General features: G+C 28.4%; 3 protein-coding genes across 5 annotated transcripts; 1 reads left to right on the top strand and 2 right to left on the bottom strand.

Moving 5' to 3' along the window:
- Nucleotides 1-2700: 2700 nt before the first annotated feature.
- LOC126844690 (ral guanine nucleotide dissociation stimulator) lies at nt 2701-10182 on the bottom strand. Of its 3 annotated transcripts, none has more exons than XM_050583066.1 (15): nt 9853-10180; nt 8973-9071; nt 8708-8904; nt 8586-8648; nt 8320-8501; nt 8134-8258; nt 7851-8048; nt 7642-7752; nt 5834-5992; nt 5614-5754; nt 4576-4763; nt 4397-4505; nt 4096-4282; nt 3118-3252; nt 2703-3021 (listed from the first exon to the last, which is right to left on the bottom strand). In XM_050583066.1, the coding sequence occupies exons 1-15, from the start codon at nt 9874-9876 to the stop codon at nt 2906-2908; spliced, it is 2034 nt and encodes a 677-aa protein (XP_050439023.1). In that variant the 5' UTR covers nt 9877-10180; the 3' UTR covers nt 2703-2905. The 3 variants fall into 3 exon arrangements, with proteins under 3 accessions (XP_050439025.1, XP_050439023.1, XP_050439024.1); XM_050583067.1 differs by lacking the exon at nt 9853-10180 and adding an exon at nt 9520-9612; XM_050583068.1 differs by lacking the exon at nt 5614-5754 and having other exon boundaries at nt 2701-3021; nt 9853-10182.
- Nucleotides 10183-13042: 2860 nt separating this feature from the next.
- Nucleotides 13043-20235, bottom strand: LOC126844456 (tyrosine-protein kinase transmembrane receptor Ror2-like). The gene is made up of 8 exons (XM_050582669.1): nt 19690-20235; nt 17235-17384; nt 16785-16972; nt 16433-16697; nt 14999-15241; nt 14655-14905; nt 14424-14579; nt 13043-14353 (listed from the first exon to the last, which is right to left on the bottom strand). Exons 2-8 carry the CDS (start codon nt 17305-17307, stop codon nt 13511-13513), a joined length of 2019 nt encoding a protein of 672 aa, XP_050438626.1. The 5' UTR covers nt 17308-17384; nt 19690-20235; the 3' UTR covers nt 13043-13510.
- A 146-nt stretch (nt 20236-20381) lies between these two features.
- On the top strand, nt 20382-25187 carry LOC126844457 (28S ribosomal protein S15, mitochondrial). Its single transcript, XM_050582670.1, has 4 exons — nt 20382-20882; nt 21932-22065; nt 24567-24759; nt 24834-25187. The coding sequence occupies exons 1-4, from the start codon at nt 20671-20673 to the stop codon at nt 25111-25113; spliced, it is 819 nt and encodes a 272-aa protein (XP_050438627.1). The 5' UTR covers nt 20382-20670; the 3' UTR covers nt 25114-25187.
- The last annotated feature ends 1106 nt before the right edge of the window (nt 25188-26293 follow it).

Genomic DNA, 26293 nt, shown 5'->3' with positions numbered 1-26293 from the left:
ATTATTTAAAAAATTTTAAAATATTTATGCACTTGGGATTTTAAGTTTTTTAATTTTTATAAAATATTTTTTGATGTTTGACGGTAAAGTTGTATTGTTTGATATTTATAGTAAGTCGTTGTTAAGTCATAGTAACGATGAACACTGTTTTAAAGCCAACGTAATAGGTACATAATGATAATTTCTCTGATACAAAATGGTAAAGTTTCGGTCCTAATTTTACACATATTTTGTGTGCTTAGTTATTAAATATTTTTTCCTGTATACAAATAATGTTTACTATAATCTATATTTTTAGGGGTGTGCGAATAATGATGAACTGAATTGAATTAAATAATGTGTTCAAATCCGAAAATTAATTGAATAGCTAATTTTTTAAATAATGCAAATAATTCGTTGATTTGGTCGGATGAATAATGAATAATTCGTGAATAATCATTATTGTATAGTTTATGGATAAATAAAAATTGATGTATTGAATTTTGTAAATTAATTTTACTCTAAATAAGGCTGAAATATTTTTAGAGCCTTTTGGATGTTTTATTTATTTATTTTTTTGTGTCTGGACTCACGATATCTCGTAAACCGCTGAACCGATTTCTTCGTGTAGTAACTTTGTAGATCATAAATAATACCTGGAAGGTACATTTTTGGGCTAAACATTTTAAAAAAGTCACCCCTTCCCCATCAAAATGGAGAAAAACACCTAAAACATTTATACATTTTTCTACTTAAAAATACGATGCTCTATAACTTTTTTAAAAATATTCGGAAAAGTTCCAAATTTATATGAATTGTTCTTCAAACATAGTACTATCGATAAACATTAACAAACCAAAAAAATATCATAAACCCTTTCCCCTAGAAGGGATAGAATTTTTTCTAAAAACAGGGATACTATCCACCCTGCACAAGACTAAATATTAAATTTTAAGTACATTATTGCTGGTCCCACGATATCTTCTAAACCGCTATAACTGGTTTGTGTGGAACGTACTATCCACAGATTCGCATCGAAGCGTTTATTCAAAAGTGATTTTATCAGTTTCAGTTAAAATAAAATCTGTAGACCTATGACCTCTCCGTATGCCCTGACTAAACATATGTACTTTAATATAGTATACTAATAATTATTCAAGTGATTACAAAATATAGGATTGAAAAACGCGGAATATTCAAAGTCTTAAAACATACTGTTACAATTCAGTGTGGTGAGTGGATCACAGTCACGACTCACGCCCAGACTGACCACCTTCTAGGGCTAAGGATCTACCCTAACATAAAATAGATACATATATAAACTATAAATGTTTAAAACCTTAGGTTTTACACCTGATACCTGGTTCCTTGGTAATCCGGAGATAGAACAGGCGGAGTGACACGCACAACAAATATAAAAAGGAGCCAAATAATTAGGTAATTATTAAATAAGATTTTGACGCGTAGAAGGTAAGAAGTTAACTAAATATAGTATGTAGGCAGATGCGAGTGCTATCCACTGGTACGAGACGTATCACTCTCCTCTCCTCTAACTATTATATTATAATATATTTTATAGTGAGTGCTCAACCCAGGGTGCTATATACGGCATATTACACTCCATAGGTTCGGTTCGGAAGTAACGATAGCTCTCAACCGTGAACAATATTATTATTGCTATTTGCAAATAATATGTCAGGCAAAAATCATGAGCTACGATTCAAATTTCAAACGCCCATCTTAGGAGGAAGCAGAGATATGAGAGTTAGAAAAACCGGATGAAATGGTTCGTGTAAAGATACACTGATATAAGACATTGCTTGAATTCTAAAATCCTAAGTATGAGGTTGCTACTGATAGCTATATCCATATATAGGTAATTGAGACAAAAACGTGAACAGTCAGATCAATATTCGTAATCACGAGCACGAGCATTCATCATGAATCATGATTTATTAAAATATTATACCTATACAACTAAACCTTTCCAAATAAGTATTCCATACAAATTTCCATTCCCTGATATTGAATGATTACAAAAATTAATTCTCCTAATGGAAATGAATCAGTTAACATTTTTTAAGTTTTTCAAACTTAAGAAATTTGTCACGAAACTGTACGATACAAAAACATTTAAACATATTTTTTACAATGCCTGTTTAAGCATATCAATTCTAAAAGAATGTCTGAATAACATGGTTTGATTATTTTGTTTATTTGATCCTAACAAATTGGGCCGAACAAATTACAGATGTTTTATACCACTTCAAGGCCGTGACTAATCCTATACTCAGATCAAATTAATTAATTTTGGACAACCAAAAAAAATGTACGGTTATTTATCCAAACATAGTTTGCCCACTAGGTCGAATAATAGTTAATTCAGTTAATGTATTAACTGAATTCAAAAAATTGTTTTATATTTGAAAAACATTTAATTGTTGTGACTAAATCTCAGTTCAATAAATAATAAAAATTCGATTTTAGATAGTATAAAACAAATTACAATCGATTTACAAAAAACAATTTAGTTACAAGATTTGGACTTAGTCAGAAAAATTATTGTATAGTCAAAAAAATGTAACTTAGTTGTATAATGTATTTATACAAATATAGGGTTGTATGTAAATTAAAACTCATTTGATAACATTTTAAATAATAAATTTATTAACAATAGAAAACAATTTTAAAAATAATTCTTTATTCAAAATATGTTGTACCGATTCATAATAAAAAAAAATAATACACAATAATATGATACAATAACATTATAATTTTTAACTCTGCTTATTAGATTGATTTTGGATTTGCATAAAAATTGTATTTATTCAAAAATATATCATTGAAAAATATTATTATTATAATTTAACTAGAATCATCTAAAAAAAAATCATCCTAGTCAGTTCTTTTGGTATAAAAATAAAAATTATTTTTTAGGAATTGTATTATTATTTTTCCACGTCTTTTTCCGAAGTGAGAAGTTTAAATCGTACTCTGTGTTAACTGCATAGTATACATTCGCCGTCATTGGTAAAATCATTTCTACACGAGTAAAAAAACATTCATAACATAATGGTTATTGTTAAGACTTTACTTATTAACATATACAATTATTAAATATAATTTTTTTACACATACCTTTATCGGGTAAAACTTGCGACAAAACATAGTTTTCAGGATCATCATCAATACAAAATTTTAACATAGCGTTCCTAATCACTTGTGGTGTACGTTCATTATTGCTTAGCATAATACTTTTGTACATTACAACTCCTGAAACCATAAATCATTTATAAATCTTTTTGAATTTTGAATGATTCTTTTTTTAATAATTTTGAACTCTATACAGGAGACCATACAACATATAACAATGTGTAATTTTGGCACATTTCTGTTTTAGCCCTTAACCATATTTTCACAAAAACGAGACCCGGGCCAATTAATTCCTTTAGTCTAAAATCCCTTAACCTTGAAAAATCCGATAGCAGGGTTTTTAGATAAAAAGTATAAATATATTTGACTGTATTTTCATTTTTGTTTTAGTTTTCCTACGGCTTACCTTTTCAATAAATAGCAGCCTGTTAAATTAAAAAAACGTTAGCTCAATGATTTCCTCATACATTTTTTTTTTTGATTTGATTATTTTAATTTTTTATTAAAAAACTTCTTGCGTAAAAAGTAATCAAAATTGTTAAAATTCGAAAAACGGTTCTGAAATTCAACTTCTGTAACTTGATAAAAACAATTTTTATTGTGAAGTAACAAAGTAGTCATTTTAAGTGTCATATTACAACTTTAGGAATCTTTTTTTGAATTCTAAACATTGATAAATTTTAATGCTTTTAATGAAAAATTTAAATTCCCCATATTAATCAAATGCAAAAAAAAAACATAAGGAAGTACATAGAGCTAGAGATCTGAAACTTTTGGGAGTTCTAATTTGTAGTGGCTACTATAAATTGGAAAGGGGGTAGGGAGGAAAAAAAAATTGTTTTAACACAGTCTAGCACCTGTTTCTAAGCCAGTGTAATATACAATTATTGCTTATATTATACATTATACGATATCATATAATATATTTTATGCATGCAAAATATTGAACATTATATAACACACCGTCAGTCTCCACGTTTACAGCATCAAGCGTAATGCGAATTATATAAAAATCAGATGTCGTGTTAAAAGTTGAGTTGTTAATACTGTTTTTAACCGATTGATTGGTATTGTTACTTCCCGATATAGACATATCAAATGACTGTAAAGAATAACTACTAGATGATGAAGACAAATCAAGCAACGAATCCTGTAAAAATAATTGTCGTATAGTATTTTAACAATTTATAATAAAAGATACAAAATAAAGAAAACATTTTTTTTTTTAACTCTAAAGGTAACAATATTCTAAATGATAAGATACCTGTTTGTCTAGAGAATTATTTGGTGAGTGTAAACCATCATCTGATAAACCGTAATAACTTTTAACGCTACAATTACTTGATATTGAGTCATTCTTTTTATGCTCATAACTGGAAAAGTAAAAGACAATTATTTCAGTCACAATCAAAATCAGCTTACCATAAAAAATTTTTGACATACTTGTATTTCTTTCCGGTGCCAATAATCGAATTAGCACAAGAAGAGGGTAAATGATCTGGTGGTTCTATCTGACAAGAAATTCTGAATGCCTCTCGATCGTCCAAGACCAAAATAGAATGAAACCATTGGTCAAACACTGTATCTTCTGGTATGTTATAAGAATTTGCTGCACCTTGGAGTAACTTTATCTATAAATTAATCAGATAATCATAAATTTACTATTAAGACACAATCATTTTTGTAAAATAAAAATACATTTTTAAAAAATCTTATAATGTAAATTGTAAAATATAAATAATTTGTTTGGTATACCTAAAAGCAATGTCAAAAATTTGGACCAAAAAATGTATTAGGTTGTGTCTAAATGTACTTTGTATTTGTTTAATGATAATGTAAGTGAAGTACGTTTTTGAAATGTGATTTGAAAATCAAGATTTTGATTAATTTGATGAACGCTATCAAAACATTTTATTACATAAGTATATCGACGAAAAGCAGAAATGTAGCACCGTTCATGTTCTAGGAAAAACTAACACCGTTCGAGGCTTCTTACGAAAACTAGCACCGTTGGCAATAATGGGAACAATAGTACAAACAGTGCTAGTCTTCGTAAGAACTTGAACGGTGCTACTTTCGTACGGGGGTCGATATGAACTAGTAGTAATCCAAATATTAGATTTATAAAAATTAAATATGTGTTTAAAAACTAGTTTGTAGTTTCTAAGCCTTGTCATCTTATCGCAATACAAATTAATCTAAAAAGAGTACAAACTATGATCATTTTTATAAAAATTATATCATTAATCATTTTTTATATAGAAGACATAAATAAAAATAATAATTGGATTATCTTAAAAGCCTTAATAACAAAGATTAAGATAAAGAAACTGGGTTAGGTAATTAATATTATTTTATAAATCTCAGAAAAAAGTACTATGGAAAAAAAATACAGAGAAAAATGCTAAGGAAACGATTACAATAAAAAAAAACTATCAGGAATAAATATAGAGAAATATATTTGAACTTCAATACACTTACTTGAGCCAATACTTCGAATTCTTTTCGTTTTTTATCAAAATTAATAAGACCATCAGGTAAAACGTCAGGTGTAGCTGCATCAATCATAGTCAAGTCAGTTAAAAATGTTCCTAAGTAAGGAATTGTGCCTATGTTTAATTTCTAAAGTGTGGGAGAAAAACATCCTATGTTATATAACACTTGAATAATATACGTTGTGACTTTAAAAGTGTTTACTCACACTAATTTGTTGTTTTTGAATTATTTTTTGTAAATGTCTATCGTTGTGGCCAAATGTATCAGCGAATTTTGCAGTACCTTCTCTTATTAATAATTTACGTTGTGCCCACTGATTATTGTCTTCACTAAATATCCGAGCCAATTCTTGGAAAAGTTCTACCTGTTAATGAATTTTTTGTAAAATTGAATATTTTATCATTTTTAGACAATAAATTAGTTTGGAACCAAATGTGCCAATAAGTTTTAGAAATAAATCCAAACCTATAATAAAGTATGTCTTATTATTATTTATAACATAACAAATTATTAAATGTATAAAACTAATGACTGTAACTTGATGCAAATGCATTTTTATTATAGGTACAATATACGATTCTAGTCTTTATAAAAATATTATTTAAAAATTTAACTAAAATGAATAATAAAAAAAAATTTGAGTTTCTTAACTTTCCAGCAGGCGCGCTGTTGTAAATAATCAATCAAAGTAATTTTAGCATATGTTTTGTGTATATATACAGTGATCATTTTATCGTGAACCACTCAATATCTCATATGGTTTTTTCCATAATGTTTTTTTACAATTTGATCTCGATTTTACACATTTTTTTTAGATTTTACACCCCTCCCAACTAAGCTTTTTTAAAAGGAACATTTGAAACTTAAATGGTAACACATACGTTTCATCAACTTTTTAAATTAAGAATTAACTAGTTTTAAAGTTACCAGAGTTTCAAGTTTAGGGCAGGAATATGTGTGCATAATTCAAATCTGTTAAAACAATTTTTTTCAAACTATGCCAATTATAAAATGTGCGAACTCTAAGTTAAATTTGCAGTAAAACTCATCATTATACACTTATATAACATAATAGAGTAATAACAACATTTCATTATTATAAGTTTCCCCAAATTGTTTGTACACAGCGTTATTCAAACATCATGTTACAGTAATTTTTTTCTATTAAATAATTGTTTTAGAGAAAAAAGCTACAAATAATATTCTTATTATACTTAATGGTCAAAAACTATATATAATATTTAAGTTATAAATACATATAAATTTTAAAGCTTAAAAGATAATATTAAGGGGTGACTTTTAAAAGTTGAATAGCAACCTATGTATAAGATGTACTTTTTTTTCCACATGTATCCAAGGGAACTCTTGGGAACCAGCCTGGTGGGGCATTACTTTCCCCAGGGCTACCGATGCTCTTTATTGTACTCAAAACACAATATATTATACAACATTGTTGAGAAGGTGCTCCACAAACCCTCTCTACGTATTAAAAATAAACAAATTTTACCTAGCTTAACACACCCTTTCCGGGGTATGTATAAGATGTACTTAAGAAAAGAAATGATGTAATGAATATAATGGCTATTCTATAACCAGTTTTGGATAAATACTTCTTGAGTTGTTAACATTAAAAGGTGGACCATAGTTTGGGTAGATTGTAATGTTATTTTTATCGACACACAACAGTAATCCACACTTGGAAATTTACTTAAAGAGTATACTTATTAAAAACTGATTATCGACCAATTATCATTGTCATTACATAATTTTGTTTTTAATAGTTCCTTAATTTAAATATTTATGCCACTACTTAACTTCCCACAATTACCTTTTAAAGACAATATTTTTTTACTAAATATGAAATATATTTTTTATTATCATTAAATATATAAAGATTTCATTAGAAAATTTTTAGCTAATACAATTATTTCATTGAAAAAATCACTGCAACATGAAATTTGTATTAGTTGTATATTTTCAAACGAGGTTAAAATAATACAACAGTAAATTTACCTTATCCCGGGGTACTGATTGCCATGTTTTTTGTAATCTAAACACAGAATTAGATTGCAAACCGGAAATGATAGCTTTCAACGATGAAAAATTTTTTAGTACTCTTAATTCCTGTAAGATTATAAAAAAAAATTGTGTAATGAAAATATACTCAAAAGCCATTTACAATGACAAGTAATTTAATAGCTATGAAATTATAAAATCTTTACTTGTGCAATATCAATCCATGTTTCAATAACATGTGCCCTGTCGGAGTTTAAAGCCAATAAAACCGTGCTTATAACTCTCAAAGAAACTGCATTGAATTGATCAATCGTAGCTAAAACGGTAGGTGCAGACCCTGCTCTTTTATTTTTAGACCATACAGCTCCCAAACATTGATGGGCAACCATTCCTTTTAATACATCCTAATAAAAATAATGTATAGGCAAAAACAACATATTTATAGTTTAACATCATGGGTGTCTATAGGTATATTTAATTATTACATACTCTATCCATTCTTGTTAATTGTTCAGCAAAATGTCTTTCTGCAACGTCAGGAAAGTTGTAAGGAGATTGAGGAGATTCACCAATAACTAAATCGTAGTCATCACAGATGTAAGTAGATGTCTCATCTAGAAATAAATAAATGTAATTATTTAATGTGAAACAAATTTTGTGACGAGCATGTCGAACCAAGTTGCTTGCATTCTTTAAGATATCTATCTAATCTATAAGTTGCTTTAATGTGAAGTTCCGTTTTTGGTAAATAAGAATAAGTAAACGAATGTAAACATCGTAAACAAGTATGTAATGGAGGGTCACGAAAATCTTCAGGGTACGAATCTAGCCATACGTGTAGAGCTGATATGACTGTTCTAAAATAAATATAAAAATATTAGTTAAACAAGTACAGTAATTGCTCAAATTGGTTAATACTAATACTTGATATGTAAACATACTTTTTAAGTGGATCAATCATAGTTTCTGATAAGTTGAATTTATTGTTTACTAAGTATTCATATCTATAATTTAAAAAAATTAATAATAAGTTGTATGTTAATAGTTTAGCATTTTATCATACCTTTCAATTAATAGAGATAAAACATGATGTGAGGATGCAAATGTTCTATAGGTGGCAAGAAAAATATTCACAAAAGTAGATTCTAATTCACCGTCATCTGATGCCAAGCTATTAACAAGCTTTTCAATCGTTCCTGCTTTAATAAATTTCACTCTGACTGTTTCCCATTCTAAATGAGATCTTTCATCATCTGAATCCTACATATAAAAAGATGTCTTGAATGTCACTCACAATTTAAACATACTTCAAGAAAACAAGGACATACCAATAATGTTTTTGTGGGGTTTTGATAGCGAACTTTTTTTAAATAAATTGTGTAAACAGCACCTTCCTCTCTCTCTTCACCCCATAATTTCCATGTTGGCTGTAAAGAAAATAATGTCGATATATTGTATGTGTTCAACTTTTAACAAAATGATTTAAATTAGAAAATCAATTTAAATTTAATATATTAAAATATGTATTTGATAATTTAAAAAACTGGTTTAATGTACATCTTAAAAAAAGAAGAAAGTTAAATGACATCAAAATTTATCTTAAAAATTGCCCAATTTAGCATCAATTTCAACCAATGACAATAACAGTGGAATGTCAAATTTAAAATTATATACATGCCAATATTACTTTTTAATCATCACTAAGGCAATTATTGCCTCTCAAACTTTTGTTTGTCACTGGACAATAGGACAAGTGAAATTGATTGAATTTGCGTTAGACGTGCATTTTTAAGAAACATAATTCTAATATCCTCAAAAATTTTTAATTTTGTTATCATTTTTTTTTTTCTAGAAAAAATATCTTTCATTACATACAGCAGTAAGGTACATCGCGGCTAATATAAGTCATTGTTGATACTGATTGAATAACACTGATTGATGTAAGGTAGTAAATTTAGTAAAAGAGTTAATTTACAGTGTACAAACAGTACAACCTTTTTTTAGAAGACAACGGATTACAACAGGTATCTGCCAAATCATCAGTGACCCGAATGAATAAATTAATCCAGGAAGTGGCCTACTTACAGGCTAAGATAGTTGTTACACATTAAAACGCATTGTAAAACAATAACCGGGACGAGCGTTATATCTCGTGTCATCTTCTAAACAAAACACTGACGATCTACTGTTTAGATCTAATGTACTCACGGAGCTTTCGGCATCAAAATTCATACTTGTTCGCCTACATCATAATTGCGGAAATTCCGAATCACCGTGGTCGCTGTTTTTCAGTATCGTGACGCTGACAAGCCGACTGACGATGACCATAATTATAATATTTTGATATCTAAATTATTACTATAATATTATTATTTTATGTTCGAATATATCTGTCGGACGGCGTCGGCGGTTCACGATTTCATGTTAAATACATTAAACACAAATTCTGTCGTTCCGATCTGGACACTGTCGATGCTGTTATCAGTTTTCAAAATCGTTATTGTTGTTGTTAACAGTTCACACAAACGCATACAACAGCTATAACAGGTGAACGGTTCTTTGGACGGATTGCCGATCGGGTGGCGGCAGAGAGGCGACGCGACGAACCGGTCCGACGAGTCCTGGCACATAATAATCTTATAACGGTGTTGCCACCGCTCCAACGCCAAGCAGAGTTCTAATACACAGATAAACTTCACTTTTTACTCTTCAGGTAACAGCTCATCTCGCAGTCAACACTCAACTCAACTGGTCATATGGCGCCAGCGATCACAACGACGTTATACGTTATATTTTAAGGGTGGAGAGTAGACTTCCCCTCTCGTCCTAACTTTGAAACTAATTATCCAAAACTGGTTATCGACCAGTCAAAATGTTTAGCAAATGATTTTTAATTTATCAAATATATACGGTACCATTTAAAAAACTTAAGTTCATGCGGTTTTAACATATAAGAAATCTGAAATACGGTTATATTTTTTAAAAAATATATTACATTTGTCCCTACTAAACTTAAAGAAAATGATAAAATCACTATAAAATAAACACTTTGATGCGAATCTGTAAAGATAAAAGTACAAATGCCGATAAAAACATTGTTATGACAATAATATATGCTTAAAAATGTATTTTTAGTAATAAGGTGGAATGTGGATAAGATTAGGGTTCACGTCTGTCCATAATCATTTATTGCAGTTGTAACCCATTTATCGTAAGTTAACAAATTCACTCACACATAACCACCTAGAAATTGACTTCGATCAAAGTCAGAGGCGACGCGACGAACCCCCCATCCTTTTTGGATTTCACTAAATAAAAAAATGTTTGACTACAGAATTTAGAGAAAATTCCATGAAATAGTTCAAACCTTAAGCCCTAACTATACCCAAAAAAGCTAAATAAAAATTATTATATCTAAAGAACATTCCAAACAAATTTGGAACTAACTAAAATATTTTTTAAAAAAATTAGGTATAGAGCGCCGTACTTTTTAATTGAAAAATATGTAATTTTTTTGAGCGGTTTTGTTCGATTTTGAAGGGAAGAAGTTGAACTTTTTAATTTTTGACCCAATAAAGTACATTCCTGGTTCAATTTCTGGTCAGTGGTCTATAACTACACGAAGAATAATCGGTTCAGTGGTTTGATAGATATTGTGGATCAACCTAAAAACAAATTATGAACAAACCTTCTCAGTTCAGTCGAAGCTAAAATAACCCATTTTATTTGTTAATAAGCATCATTCTCTATGTAAACAGATTGTCTCTATATATTGTCTATAGCATCATCAGAAACCTATAAAATTACCTTAAAAACTGGCTGATGCCAAAATTTAGTTTGTAGATGGTAAAACCATAAAATGTATGAGGTATCGTCGACTTAGTAGTAGGTAATAATAGAACGTAGGTAACAATTTTACCTTTATGTCATATTATTTCATAAAGTCAATTTGGGTGTTAGTACACGCACTCTGGAAAAATACTGATATTACTGAAAATTACGTTTCATTTAAATCCTAATATTTAACTGTCTAATATACTCTGCTAGTTTATGATCATTACTATAAACTCCAAAATAAACTAGATTACCATCAAAACTGTTACATGTGGACAAATCGATAATACATTGTTTTTCTAACTTAAGTGCCTAGTTCTAATTTAGCAATTTTTAATATATTATTCAATACATAGTACTATTATAACAATATATAACACTATTAAAACAGCTCTAAAAATTAAAAAAAAAGTTTATAGGTGTTATTTCAGGAAGGGATAGTTTATTAAATTGAAATAAGTAAGGAAAATCGCATAAGAAATACTAGGTAATAAAGCAGAGTTTAGAGGTATTTTGAAAGCATAATCGGGTTAATCGGTTGTGGCTCAGTTTTAGTCAGGAGAAAGATTATTCGAAAGCGAGTGAGAAATTTTTAAACCAGAGGTATTTTGGAATATTGAGGAGCTGGTTGCAACGACACCAGTCCACTTAAAACCATTGCACACACTCCTCTATGCAGTCTGTCAAATTCATAACAAACCGTCAATCCATTAATATCGGTATATTTAATAATTAATTCATACTAGCATTCTAAGCTCTTAAATACATGGTGACCTAGATCCTGTTATGCTGATTTTTTTCTTATAGTTTAACTATTTGTATAATTATGATATAGTTGGTTATAAAAAATCTAATTGTTATTAGATACCTTGGATAACCTTTCACAATTTAAGACAACTTTTTTTTTTACTTAATTAGTTATAAAATTCTCAATTATATTTTCCCGTTATTCAATTTAACTTTTCAGTTTTACCGTAAAATATATTTACATAAAACTAAAGATAAATCTTTTAATTAAATTTACAACTATAAAAAAAAGTAGGTACCTACCTAATAGGTTGTTTTTTTTGTCACCTAAATTACAAGTGAGTAGTGTTTTCATATAAAGATAATCAGAAAAACATAATTTTTTTTTTTTTAATTATCACATCCATAAACTCACAATGTGGATATTAATTTTAATAAAAAAACTTTATTGTACATTTTAATATTTATTACAGTAAATTGTCATAAAATAAAAGTAGACAATAGTTTTACTTTGAAATATTATTTATAGCTTAAAACTCACATATTATAATATTTAGCACACAGTATAATAAATTATAAATTAATAAACATTTTGCATATTTGATATTAATTAAATGATGATGATGTAAGGTAAAAAATACAGTTGTAAAATGTAGAAAAAGACTATGAAGACTCTTTTATGATATAATACTAACATATGTTTTTTAAGCAAGTATGTAAATTATTAATAAACAAAATAAAATATTTTTTTATTATTAATAACTTTACGACTAGTACAACGTCAAATAGTCAATAAGATTATGCTGAACACTATGCTAAATTATTTACAAGTTAAGGTTTTGATTTGAAATAATTACAAATTCAATGGTTAATTAGTGATTTTTAAAATAATTATTTTAATTATATCTTTAAGTATCACAATCACAATATTTTAAACTAACGGAAATTGTTGAGTAGTTACTAACTTGCAACAAATGAAGTTAAAAAATTAAAGTAAACATTTACCATTTCTATCATTTTTAGGGTTAACCATGTAAAAACAATACTTAAGAGATCAGAAAAAAACAATTACTTTAATAAAACAGTCTTTAGGCAACCAACGAATATGTCAATAAAAAAAAGTCAATATTATTTCATCGACTAGCCATCACATTTCCTAATATTTTGATAAAAAAATATCTTAAAATTCTAAAATGTTGGCTCAATGGTTTTATACACAGCTCAATAATGTGTTTTCATACAAAGGTATTTTACACAATACAAAAATACAAAATAATAATACTACTTACAAATGCACATGTTGTGGAATATTACTAAAACGACTCATAACTTCTTGTCTTACACTCTCCAAGACTTGATAGATTGTACGGAAAGATGGACGAGCATCTGGCTTTCGACTCCAACATTGCTTCATAAGTTCGTATGCCAACTTGGGAGTATTATCAGGACAGCCCATAACATTTCCGTCTTTGATAAATTTAACAACTTCTTCATGTGTCATCCCATAGTAAGGTTGAAGAGCAAATGAAAATATCTCCCAAAGACATACGCCAAAAGCCCAAACATCCGATTCTACTGTGTACTTGTTATAGAGAATACTTTCCAACGGCATCCATCGTACGGGTATGGCATCATGTTCGTCGCCTTTGTAATAGTCTTGTAAGTACATTTTTTGAGACAGTCCAAAATCGGCAATTTTAACAGTCATTGTGTCATCAATTAAACAATTTCTGGTCGCCAAGTCCCTATGTACAAACTTTCTGTCAGACAAATACACCATACCAGAAGCTATTTGCTGTGCAATTTTCAGCATATCTAAATTTGTTAAATTAATATCACGATAGACATCTCCCCTAGCTTCGACCGAATGAACAATATAATTACTAGGCGCACAAGAACGAAGAAATTCATTCAAGTCACCCCGTCCCATGTACTCAAAAAGTAAGCACATAGGTTTTCCTAGTGCACATACGCCAAGTAACTTCACAATATTAGGATGTTCAAATTCTGAAAGTAAACACGCTTCTCTTTCAAAATCAACTTGCAGATCATTGGAAGCTTCGTCTTTCAGCATTTTTACAGCAACTAATGTAAATTCTTCATCTTTTAATAAACCAGGAGCTTTGGCCTGGAGCAAAAGATTTCAAATTACATTAAAAATATTAATCAGTTATAATTAAGTTGTCTTCAGTACATACCATAAATACACGACCAAATGCACCTTGTCCCAAGTCTTTTACGTAAATTATATTGTTTCTGGGGAATTCGAGTTTTTCTAATTTAGGGTTTGAACACATTCCATAATGGTGATAGGCAGAATTGCTGGGTAACTTATCCAAATCAATATCAATATCCTATCAACAAGTTTTCAAACAATTTAGTCAAAGAATTACTCATTTTAAATGCATTCGTGTATAATGAAGTATTACTCGAGTTAATGTTGATCTATATGATGACTTATTGGACATCAATTTATTGCACAACACTAATATTAAAATAGAAACTAATACAATTAATATTCCAACAATCACAAGAAATATGTGTAAATGGGTGGTTGAAGTCTGGTCAATAAAAACTTGAAGATAATTCAAAATTTTATCAAATGAAAGGGTGCTGATAGTGGTAACATTATGAGTTGTATCCACTTTTGGATGAATCACCTCGGCAGTTATGTTTTTATCTAAATTTCCAAAAGAAATACAAAGCTTAGAAAAATATTGATATATAAATATATACACAGTATACATATAATAAAAAAGTAGATAAATCTTACCACAAAGCGGTATTTCACATTTTTGCCACCTTACATCAGGGTCCATAGTGTAACACCAAGGACTTGGTTCTTCACCTCCTGCATTGCGACAATAGTTTTCTGAGTTTTTAAGTTCGGGAAACACATTTGGGGGTCTTATAAACTCATGAGGTACTTTAGAGTCCCATCGTTGGCATGTCAAACCAGACTTTGTAACATTTAATGTTCCTTGATAGAAACGACCATTTCCGCGGATGCAATCAGCTATATAACAATAAAATCATTTAATATTTAAGTTTGATGCATATAAAATAATAATAAAAGTGTAGTCACACTACTTATATTTTAATAGCAGACTTAGAGAAGAAATAAAAAGGTTCCTCCATTATTAAGGAACATATGGCCTAGAATATTATTATGAGGGGATTAAGTTTATTAAAAACTTTCAATAATTCAAAATTTAAAGAGAGTGAAAAATGAATTCAGACTGTCGAAATTTGTTAGTAATAAATATTCAAGTTATAAAGAATTACTGTATTTGTTTCTAAGCGGACTGGTATACAGACTATATGATTTGCCATAACACCTATGACGTTGTTAGTCTGCAGTAATTAAAACATATGTACTCAAGAGGATTAATTTTCTGTTTTTTGGTTTAAGCAAATTATATCTTTCAATACTAATGTTCTAATATTTTTCTCTTCTTTCATAATGTACATACCATCACAATCTGTTTTCTTAAATTTTTTCTGTATTTTCACAACTTCCAAACTTCTTCTTATATACTCATTCCTTATTCTGTCTAAGCTAATCACTCCATACATCCATCTCCACATACATTTTTCATCTCTTTGATTTAGTGTCTAATACCTTACTACAGTTTTAAACCATTTTACCTTAAACTCAAATATAATTTTTCTGTCGCACAAGCCGGTTGCCTTCTTCCATCTCATCCAATCATCATATAGACTAATACTTCAATAAAGTATTTTTTTTTTCTTATAATAGATATTAAATACTATAAAATGTAAATGGGATATAATAGAACTAAATAATGTTTAAAGACCCTCAGGACCTGTATACAATTTTTCTCTGACTTAGTTTTAAGCATTACATCAGCTGCAGGTTTAAGAACTTTTTTTGCAATCTCTGATATATTTAAACATAAGTGCCGCAAATTATCAAGACCAACTTGGAAAAGCATTTGAAACATCTAAGTTACAATTAGTAGAAGGATACAAACAAGTTGACACCACACTTTAATTTTGACTAATATTGATAAATCAAGAAACAATAGCCAGACAAATTTTTTTTTTATGCTAAAATAAAAATTAAGGGCATTTCTTGAGGACACTTAATAAATGTTTGATGTTTACTGGTTAACAAGTAGTATACAAATACAAATTTTCTAAATAATTCAAGTTCCAACAAATTATTATAAATGTGAAAACATACTTGTGACTTCGTCTTGTTTAAATTCCGTAAGCATAGCATGTGAGCATACTGGCTTACTGTTTTGGGTATATCGTGGTAGACTCTCACAATTTGGTAAAGAAAAATGGCCTTTAGATTTGTAAAAAATGCCTCTTTGCTTGTTCGCTTCAATTAAAGCCCATTCTTTATAGCAAAATAGTTCTCGAACAGCAATACAATCTTCATAACAAAGGGGTAAATAACTATCTTGATGGCAATGAGGAAATGCATACACACATAACAATTTCTAACAAAGGTTAAAAAACAATAATAAATATTTTATGGTATTGTGCTTAATTTTTTAGTTAACATAAAATTATTGAGAAACTAATACTTCGGCTGCTGGCTTGCAAGTTTTTGAAAAACTTGGTAACATTTCATCCCATAATCCTGCAGTAATTATTTCGTTTTGTTCGCTTCCTTCATTTTCCAATGTATTGTTAAACCATATTAGTGTTGAAGCATTCAAGTACTTTCTACACACTTTTCCATTATATTGTGCACAATACCCTTTTGAATTATCTAGAATTAAAATCAAACAAATAATATAATAACCAAGTAGCAATAATCAACAAGAATTTAAACAAAACATAATTTTAGCTTAATAACAAATAATAAAAAATAAAATTAGACTTGAGTAATAAATTATTTATACAGTTATACATAAAGAAGATGCCATTTGCAAAAAAAAAAAAACATAAAGAAGTGGTATCATCTCCCATTTTAAACTGTTTTATGGAACAAATGGCTTTTAATATACTTGTATAAGTGTAACATAACATACCAACTTGTGTAGTTTCTTTAAAAAGTACACAACATTCAATGAGTAAAATTACAATCCATTTAGCGATATCCATTTGATGTGTGGTATTTTCTTGCAATTATAATTTGTCAGTAGACTGACAATAAATGTATAATTTTACAAAGCATTTTTCTGGAAAAAAAAAGTATTACATTATTATTCAAACGGGTAAAATAATATCTTGTTTTCAATAATATTGGAATAGATATTTATATTTTATTATTATTCTTAATTATAATTATCATAATAACAAAGTAATGTATGAAGACAACCAAAGGTCATATATCTACCGGCGTATAAATACATTTTAGCTTCAATGCATAGCTGAAAAGGTATTGTTTTTATAATGAAGAGTTTTTTTTTATCTGTACCTACGACATCTTCTAAGCCACAGAATTTATTTTTTCATGGAGCAACTCAATAGATCACAAAGCATGCCTGTAATGTACTAAATAAGACCAAAAATAAAAAAAGTTCACCCCTACCCCTTCAAAATGGAGAAAAACACCAAAATAATGTACATATTTTTCTTCTTAAAAATACTCCAATTAGTTCAAAACTTATATAGAACATTCTTAAAACTAGTACCACCAATAAACATTGATAAACCAAAAAATATCATAAACCCTTTCCCTTAGAAGGGATAGAATTTTTTTCTTTATTTTACTTTTTCAAGCAAAGTTTTAGGGATTTAAATCTAAAAATTAGAACAAAGGTAGATCTAAAACGGGGCTATGACAAATACAATTTTCTTAAAATCTGTAGTCAAACTTATATTTAATTAAGAAAAATCCCCAAAAAGGGGGAAAATTACACTTTGACTGTAGTGAATTTCCGGGTTGCTATGTGTGAGTGAAGCAACAGTCAACAGGTAAGGTTAGGTAACTATAGCAATATATTTTTATATGCAAGCGGTCAACTCTAATCGTATCCACCCTTACACTAAAAATTAATTTATAAGCACATAATTTTATTTATTATAAGTACAATGCTTTTATCGATATTTATAATTTTATCTGTAAACATTAGACCTCTTTTACTCACTACTTTTACTACTTACTTACGTATAATATTTTCTTACTGTGCTGGTTTATACTATGCTTGGTTTTGACTGTACTGGTTTGAACCTACTATTTTTACAGATTCGCATTAAAGCATTTTTTCTAAAGTAATTTTATCACTTTCAGTTATAATAATTCCTGTAGACCTGTGATCTCCCCATCCCCACTATGCCCCGACCCCACTATACTGACTTTTTGATTATGGATTTTTTTAATAAAAATAATACATAATAGTAAGAACAGTCTCTCAGTCCCACTGTATTGGTTTTTTATTCATTTAATTGCTGAAATCTTCTATTTTACAGTATGTGGGAATAAAATCAGATACCTCCATTACCAAGCTAAGAGATTGACACCTTTTTAACTGTGTCATTTAAATATTGCTAAGATATAACAATGATCCTTTTACCTACTTTATCCTACGATAATAGAATTGTTCACTTACATCAGACTCGCAGTTGTTTTTTTTTTTTATCATGATTTTCTATGTCTCCCTTCACAACATGATTTATTTATTTTAGACCTACCTTTGTTATGTTAAAGTTCAACTTTAATAGGGTGCTTTAGACAAACGGTTTTTTTGAGTTTGTGAATGGGACAGACAAAAAATATAAAGTCAGTTTTCCATTGGTCCACAGGAATAAAAGTTATTGCGACTTTAAACCCCCCCAAAAAAAAAACTTATCATTGTAAAACTAATACGTTCTCAGCTAACATATCAAAGCTAAAAAACATATTTTGTTACAGTCTAATTAAAGCCTAACGGCTAAAATTATAAAACATGGAACAAAATTTAGCCTACTGGCTCCTGAATAGTGGTTATTTTCTTGTCTATAATCTCCTTGCCTTTATAATGAAAGTATAGTCTTAATTATATGTTCTGGCAAAACGTTTGCACGACGACGACGACTTGTTATTATTTCGATGGTATCTTATATGTAATTATACATTTTAAGTAGGCACGCTACTTTAGCATCACAATTTAGTGTCGTTTTTTGGGCTGGGGGGCCAAGACTAAAGTATGTTCCATACTAAAATACTTTGAATTTGTTGACCAAGTTAATGAAAAATGATTTGTTTTCAAAACAAGACAATATAAATTGCTAACAGCAGAAAGAGGACAAGTCTACTTCTTTTTAATTGTTCATGAGACAAAAAAAAATTTCTTAATATTGACATGACCCTTTCTGATGTAAACAGTAATTTCCAAACACTAGGTATATTTGATGTTTTGACAGTAGGATTTTACTCCTTTCAGTAGTAAACGATGTATTTACGTGTGCTTAGTAGAAAAACGATAATAAATTCAAAATTGATAATAATGGACTTGTCCCCTTTCTGCACATTAAACAAATTATTATAATACCTATACTTACGTGGACTATTTGAAGAACTTCCCAAAGCCATATAATGCGGCGATAAATTACATTATTTGTCACATAATATGAATTAAAATAACGATTTACAGAAAATGTATACACTACATATCTATTATTATATTATATGAGAAGATTATACCTATTCCATTAGGTATATTGAGTATTTATAAAATATCATATTAAAGTATAAACAACAATTTCTGAAAAGTGATATGAAAATAATTGGAGAATTAAGAGCTGTTGATAAGCGATGTCCAGTCTGGGCAGCCGGCTTCGTTCATCGATCAATGCAACTTGAACGGTACCAGTGGACCGTGTGTTCATGGAAACAAAACTGTAAAATAATTTGGGAAGCTATCGTGCGAGGTGACTTACTATGCAGAGTTGCTACTACTTTTCTCAAATTATTGTATAAATTACCAATGTTTATGACGAGTTTCTTAGGCCTTTAGCCTTCGCTAAACCAAAAATATTCTAGGTTTGTAGCTACGTCTAGGTCCTAGACTGTGGTCTACTGTCCTACACTCTAGGAGGAGGGTACAGGTTTAAAGTTTAAGTAAAAAAGTAAAGTTAATAAAGTTCTGATAAAAAAATTCTTCATTGGGAAAAGTATATAATGGAAGAAGTGGTCCTTGATAACGTATACAATTTGGGAAAAGTAGTGTTTTCCCACTACTGCGGGAAGGTTAGGTTTTTTTTATTAAAGGTACTTCATTATAATATACTTTTATAAATGTATTAATAATACAATTATAGTTATTTCATTTAATCCGTGCTAAAATTGCCATGGACCTAAAAATATAGTTAATATTATACGTCTACGACCACTGCACCACAATATTCTGTGACCGCACGGGCCAAGGCGCATCTGTTATCAATCTTTATCATTTCGGTGTTCGATGCTTAAATTTTTACTTTCATTTTTACAAAAGTTTTTTTGTATATAATTTTACATGTTAAAGATTGAAGGCAATTATAATGTTTTCGTCACTTCGCACGGTTTTGCGAACATTCAATGGTGTAAATTCCATAGTCGCAAGAGGTTTGAAAAGTGATTTACGCATAAAGTGGGTTCGACCGGAAAAAATAGCATGCTGGCACCCAAAAAAAACAGGCGATTTGGTTCCTATGGAACCCGTAGACATGAACGAATTTCCACTGGAATTTCGAGAATCTGAAGAATTAAAAACGTAAGATTGATGAGTGTTGATCATAGATTTTAGTTGTAATTTTCTTAGTTATGAGGCGACTAAAATTAGTTAACTATGTCTTACTTGTTTGGCGTAGTGTATAGGGTACCTATCGGCTATCTTATTTGAAGACGTTAATTATGTGTAATTCCTGTAAACATTGTATGAGATAGGGTTGTTTCTAATTTGAACTATTACTTAAGGGAAATTTACTATAATTATCTAATGTACAGCATAGGAATTTAAAGATATGTTCCAACTTTACTAATCAATCTTGTGATGCAATAAGGAAGCTTAAAACATACATATATGAATTTCTCACAATATCTTTTAGGGACAACTTTTCACTTTTTTTTCTATTTTCTAGTTTAAATATAAAACTATCCGGTGTTTAATTAAAAGTTAAAATGTTAGCAAAATCACACTCAAAAACGAAGTATAAAGAACATTTTGTTAAGGCTGCTAAATAGAAAATTGAAAGTGTGTATTAACATTAAAAACTTTAATGCCATCTCTGAGTAAGTAAATCAGTAAGACAACAAAAAAAAAATTATTTTTTTGATTGGTAGAACAGAGCTAAGAGGTGGAAAGAATATTTTGAAAAATCACTAAACTGGGTGGTACCAACTCAGCCAGTAGTGCATACCGAGAAAAAATGTGGAATTATCCATTGGTATATGTACTAAATTAGCAATACATATTTGTAGATGTATAAAAAAATTGTATTTTTATACGAAAGTGAAATATAAAATACTAATTTAGACTAATACTATTTTTTTTTATTCTTTATGTGTAAATTACCTAAAAATTGTAAAAATGTCTAAATTAGTATTTTACATTTCAATCTAGAAAAAACTTGAGCAACACCGGTAGTTACATTTCACATTAGATACATTTTTTTTTGTAGAAATGCAGTTTCTAAAATAAAGTAAAGTAATGCTTAAGTTGAATGGTAAATTCTGTTTATTAAGAGACAAAAGATATTAATGAATAAAGACAATATTCAAAATGGCTTAATTTTTATGAATTTATTGTTTTTTTTTTTCTAGGGCAAATGAATATGTTCGTAAAGTATTTTCATGTGATTTTATGGGACGTAAATCTGCTACACAGCTGGCTCGAAATCGGCTTATTGAAAAAGTTAAATCTAATAAATTGGACATAACTTCTTGTGAAGTTCAAAGTAAGGCAGTATATTTAAATAAAATGATTATGTTTATTTGTATTATTCATTCACAGTAAGACAATTAAAATAAGAAATATAATTTATATCATGATTGCACAACTTAGAACCTAATTTTTTTTCTTTGTTTGGGTTCTTTCCAGTTAGGTTACAGATTTTCATAATTATTGTGTACTGATATTTTAATTCTAGAGTTACTGTTTAATTTTGTTTTTTTTTTTATTATCTTTTATTTAACAATGTTATGGCTCAACAATTACATTAGTTATAGGTATTATGTTGAAATCAATTCAAAATATAATAAATACAACAAAAATAAATAATTATCACTTATAAAAATCCATAAATAAATACAAACTTCATTATATATAATATACCTTTGTCATTTAGAGATATTTTGGATTTTAAGCTATTCTTTATTAGATACACCAAATACGATTCACACAAAACAAAAAGCCCTAATATTTTTTCTTTTATAAAAGCATTTAAAAGTAACTTTTTTAAAAACATAATTTTCTAAAAAATAGTAAAAAAATAACTACCGTTTTAAATAATGTTTAAAATTTTTTATTTTTGACTAAAAAGAAAAGCGTGGACCCTATTCAACAAAGTCCTAAATAAATTTATCAGATAATGTTTTATATTGTTAGTTTTTTTGTAATTTAATTTGGTTCAATATTAGTATGTGACACATACATTTCATTATACTTAACTCAATGAATTTATACTTTGTTGAATAGGTTCCATGCTTTTATTTTAACATGTATATTTTATCGCTGTGGGAATGTAACGCTGGATGTCACAGAGATGAGATATTAGAGATAAAATGTCTTCCGGTGTTGCGAACTCGTACCCGCAAGCTGTTGTAAAGGGATAGGGATGGTGATGGAATTAGAGATGGAGATTGATTTCTTTGCCGTATATGTCTGCTACGGTGTTCCTGGTTCTGACCAGTTAACTTGAAAGAATGGTTAAATTGATTTAAAATAACTAATCAAGTGAATGTTGCCAATAAATCAATTAGGCCAAATTTTAAAAATCTAATAAAAAAACTTTGGCCCACAAAAAAATTGTAAAAAATAAGAAAATTAGAAATGTAGGTATACTTAAATTGACATATACTCAGTCATAAGACATACACATGTGCTTATGTGGAGTATGGATACTTTGAATTTTTTAAATACAAAACTTGTATTAAGTTTACTTTTTTACTAATTTTTTTTAGAAAAGCATGTTTTTAAAAAAGTTTTTTAATTTTATTTTTTTAAAGTGCTTTCATAAAAGAAAAATTATTAGGGCTTATTGCTTTGTTGATTTCCAAATGTAATTTTAGGTTTTCATTTCTATGAGCTATAAATTAGAGTTTAGGTAGGTTACAAAAAATTATGAAATATATGATCAAATATTATTCAAATTGAAGTTTTAGAATTTCACAAAAGAATAGTCAATTTGAACAAAATATTTTCGCTATTTTAAATGTATGACTGGTGAATCTTATTTGGTGTTTAGAATCCAAAATTTCTCTAAATGACAAATGTATAATGACGTTTGTATTTTTTTTGTGAATATTTATGTGATTTATTTATTTATTTAATTTTTTACTGTATAGTCCTATTAAAGGTACTCAATAATTGGTGAATAGATTACTAAATTCATTTTGGAATGTTAGCGAGTTAAAGAAAAACATGTAATAAGTCACAATCTCTTTTAAAAAATTAGTTTTGAAAAAATCTTATAACTATATTCCATACAAGATAAAAAAACAATCTGCGGCTATGCTAAGCACTACATCATCAATACATGTATTCGTGGTCTTTTTCTATGGATAACCTCTTTTATTTTATTTTACCCTTTTGACTTTCATTTTACTTGCATCAAAATGATTTTAGAGGAAAGCCAATCTATTACAAAATCAAATGAAAATTAACTGATGAGGATAATACCATAAAAAAAAATGAATGGGGTTATTTTTAAAAGATTAATTTGGTGTCCTAATTACACTGAATAATAAAATTTATCTTTTTTTTTGGCACAAGAACTAAAGTACATACATTTTTTTGATACATTAGCTGAGTACAAATCTGATCTCAAATTTCATTTTGTGTATTTTCAGCATGTTCATATTGTTCTGTATGTTTAAATAATTTTCTAAAATGTATTTCAGTTTAAGTATGTTAGAAATAAACTTGTGCTCTTTATTGACTTTAAGAACAGTTATTATAACATAGCACTATACAATTTAAACTTGCAACAATAAAAAAAAAATGTATTGAGAGACTAGAGTCATATTAAACTAGTCATAAGGTAAATTGTGTCATCCTTGGACTTGTGCCCACTCGAGTCCCACAATAAATACGGGTCTGGGTAATGGTAGACCAAAAAATTTGGTAAATATTATTTATTAACGTGTAGAGGTGTGTGAAGTAGATAGAAAAATGTTATAAATATTAAAAAATTATTGTCTTGTTCTAAATTTATTGATTATTTGTTTTATTTTTTAGTTGCCAGTATGACAGCCAATATTCGTAATCTTCAAAAACATTATGAAATTGCTCCAAGAGATAAAACATCTAGAGTAGCCATGAAAGAAATAATTGAGAAGCGTAAAAAAAGATTAAAATACTTAAGAACATGGGATTACCAAAAATTTGAATGGTTATTGGAAAAATTAGATTTAGAGTATCGACCTCATCCGTAAGATTTTTTTATTTAAAAATTAAAAGTGTTAATCAATTTTATACATTAGAATATATTATTATTGCTTTCAGTGTATATGAGCGAGTAGAAAGAAAAAAGTCCCTTCGTCGTCTTACAGCTCAGTGGTGTAACAATTTAAAATCAGAAAAATTAAACAAATATCGTAATGAATTAGACAATGAAAAAGAATCATTCTTGAAACATAAAATAGAAACTCTAGAGTGGGCGAGAAAAGAAGAAATTGAATGTGCTACAACACCAACTATAACCGAATTCGATATTGAAGTAGCAAGAAAACAATTGGAAGATTGGAATGCTTTTAAAAATACAAAGGAAGAGAAAAATGATTAAAAACGTGTTTTGTAGAATTTAATTATATTAAAAATAAAATAAGTAATAAATCATTATGGTTTTAATATATTATTTTATCTATCTAAACCTTAAGCAAAGAAAAATAATTTAGATGTACAAATATTATTTTGTCAAATCATATTAATAACACTGTAGTAATTTTAGTTGAGTGCCACAACATTTGTGATAACTTGTATATTTATCTGAATTCTAACAAAGCTGAAAGGGCAATGTCTTTGTTATTGTTTAGACTAATGACTATTCCAGTTCATAATTGTTTTATGTAAACAAAGATGATAAGTATTAAAATATAATTTATTTAAGATAGGTTCGCAAATGTGTAAAAACAATTTGTAAAGACATAATTAACATACAATTCTATAAATGTTTCCAAAGTATTCTGTTTGTGACTGAATACACACTTCATTCTCTATAATATTTGTAGTGTCGTTATGAAGGACAGTGTTAATTATTTAAGAATTAAGAAGTTTCTTTTTTAGATATGAAAGTTTTAAATCTTAATTTTTTAATGTAAAATTCTTTAGTGGCTCCTTAAGACTAACCTAAGTTTGTTAAAGAATAAATAAAGGCTTTTGACGTACCTCTTATAGTTGTGGAAAAAAATTATTATGCCATCATTTATATTGGTATATTGACGTTAGGTTTTATTTTACAATTGCGATGTAAGTCTGATTTATGAAAACGTTTATATACTTTATTCAGAATAAAATTATACCAAGCTCTGGGTAGCAATTACCTATTCAATTCAATGTAATTATTCAATGTAATAATTCAAGCATTTAGTGTATTCTTATTTTTGGAAAAATGTCTTAATTATATTCAAAATAAAATTTTTTTTAAATATTGTGGATTGTTTAATGTATAAAAATCAGATATTTTCTTGAGATGCACACAAGCCAATTATTTGAGTAAATTATATTTTACTATCCAAAGGTTTGTAGCATCTGAACAGCTTAAAAATCATTCTTTATGATATACAAAAACTAAAAAAATGAAAATGTCGTGGAAAGTCGTTAATTATGGCTATTGACTAATTATTGCGGATGATGCGGAGTACACTACTCCTATTCCACCATCTGTCCCACAAATCAGCTGTTCGATCATAATAAAAATACGCAGCAGCAGGAGCAGCTGCTGTAGCTAACGTCGCAGATGATAA

The sequence above is a fragment of the Adelges cooleyi genome, unplaced genomic scaffold (assembly GCF_023614345.1).
Source record: "Adelges cooleyi isolate 19-005CV unplaced genomic scaffold, UGA_ACOO_1.1 ACOO_flye_CR_arks_rails_tigmint_CR_PRNA_651, whole genome shotgun sequence".
NCBI classification, from domain to species: Eukaryota; Metazoa; Arthropoda; class Insecta; order Hemiptera; family Adelgidae; genus Adelges; species Adelges cooleyi.
The sequence above is the reverse complement of the archived record's forward strand: the minus strand, read 5'-3'. Positions and strand labels throughout refer to the sequence as shown.

Coding starts and splice junctions, on each gene's coding strand:
- LOC126844456 (XM_050582669.1), bottom strand. CDS start 17,307: ATGGATATCGCTAAATGGATTGTAATTTTACTCATTGAATGTTGTGTA. Junction 14,906..14,998: donor ATGTGAAATACCGCTTTGTG/GTAAGATTTATC, acceptor TTGGAAATTTAG/ATAAAAACATAACTGCCGAG. Junction 14,580..14,654: donor ATAGATCAACATTAACTCGA/GTAATACTTCAT, acceptor ACTTGTTGATAG/GATATTGATATTGATTTGGA.
- LOC126844457 (XM_050582670.1), top strand. CDS start 20,671: ATGTTTTCGTCACTTCGCACGGTTTTGCGAACATTCAATGGTGTAAAT. Junction 22,066..24,566: donor AACTTCTTGTGAAGTTCAAA/GTAAGGCAGTAT, acceptor TTTATTTTTTAG/TTGCCAGTATGACAGCCAAT. Junction 24,760..24,833: donor TTAGAGTATCGACCTCATCC/GTAAGATTTTTT, acceptor TATTGCTTTCAG/TGTATATGAGCGAGTAGAAA.
- LOC126844690 (XM_050583066.1), bottom strand. CDS start 9,876: ATGAATTTTGATGCCGAAAGCTCC. Junction 8,259..8,319: donor TAAAGAATGCAAGCAACTTG/GTTCGACATGCT, acceptor ATTTATTTCTAG/ATGAGACATCTACTTACATC. Junction 3,022..3,117: donor GCAAGTTTTACCCGATAAAG/GTATGTGTAAAA, acceptor TTACTCGTGTAG/AAATGATTTTACCAATGACG.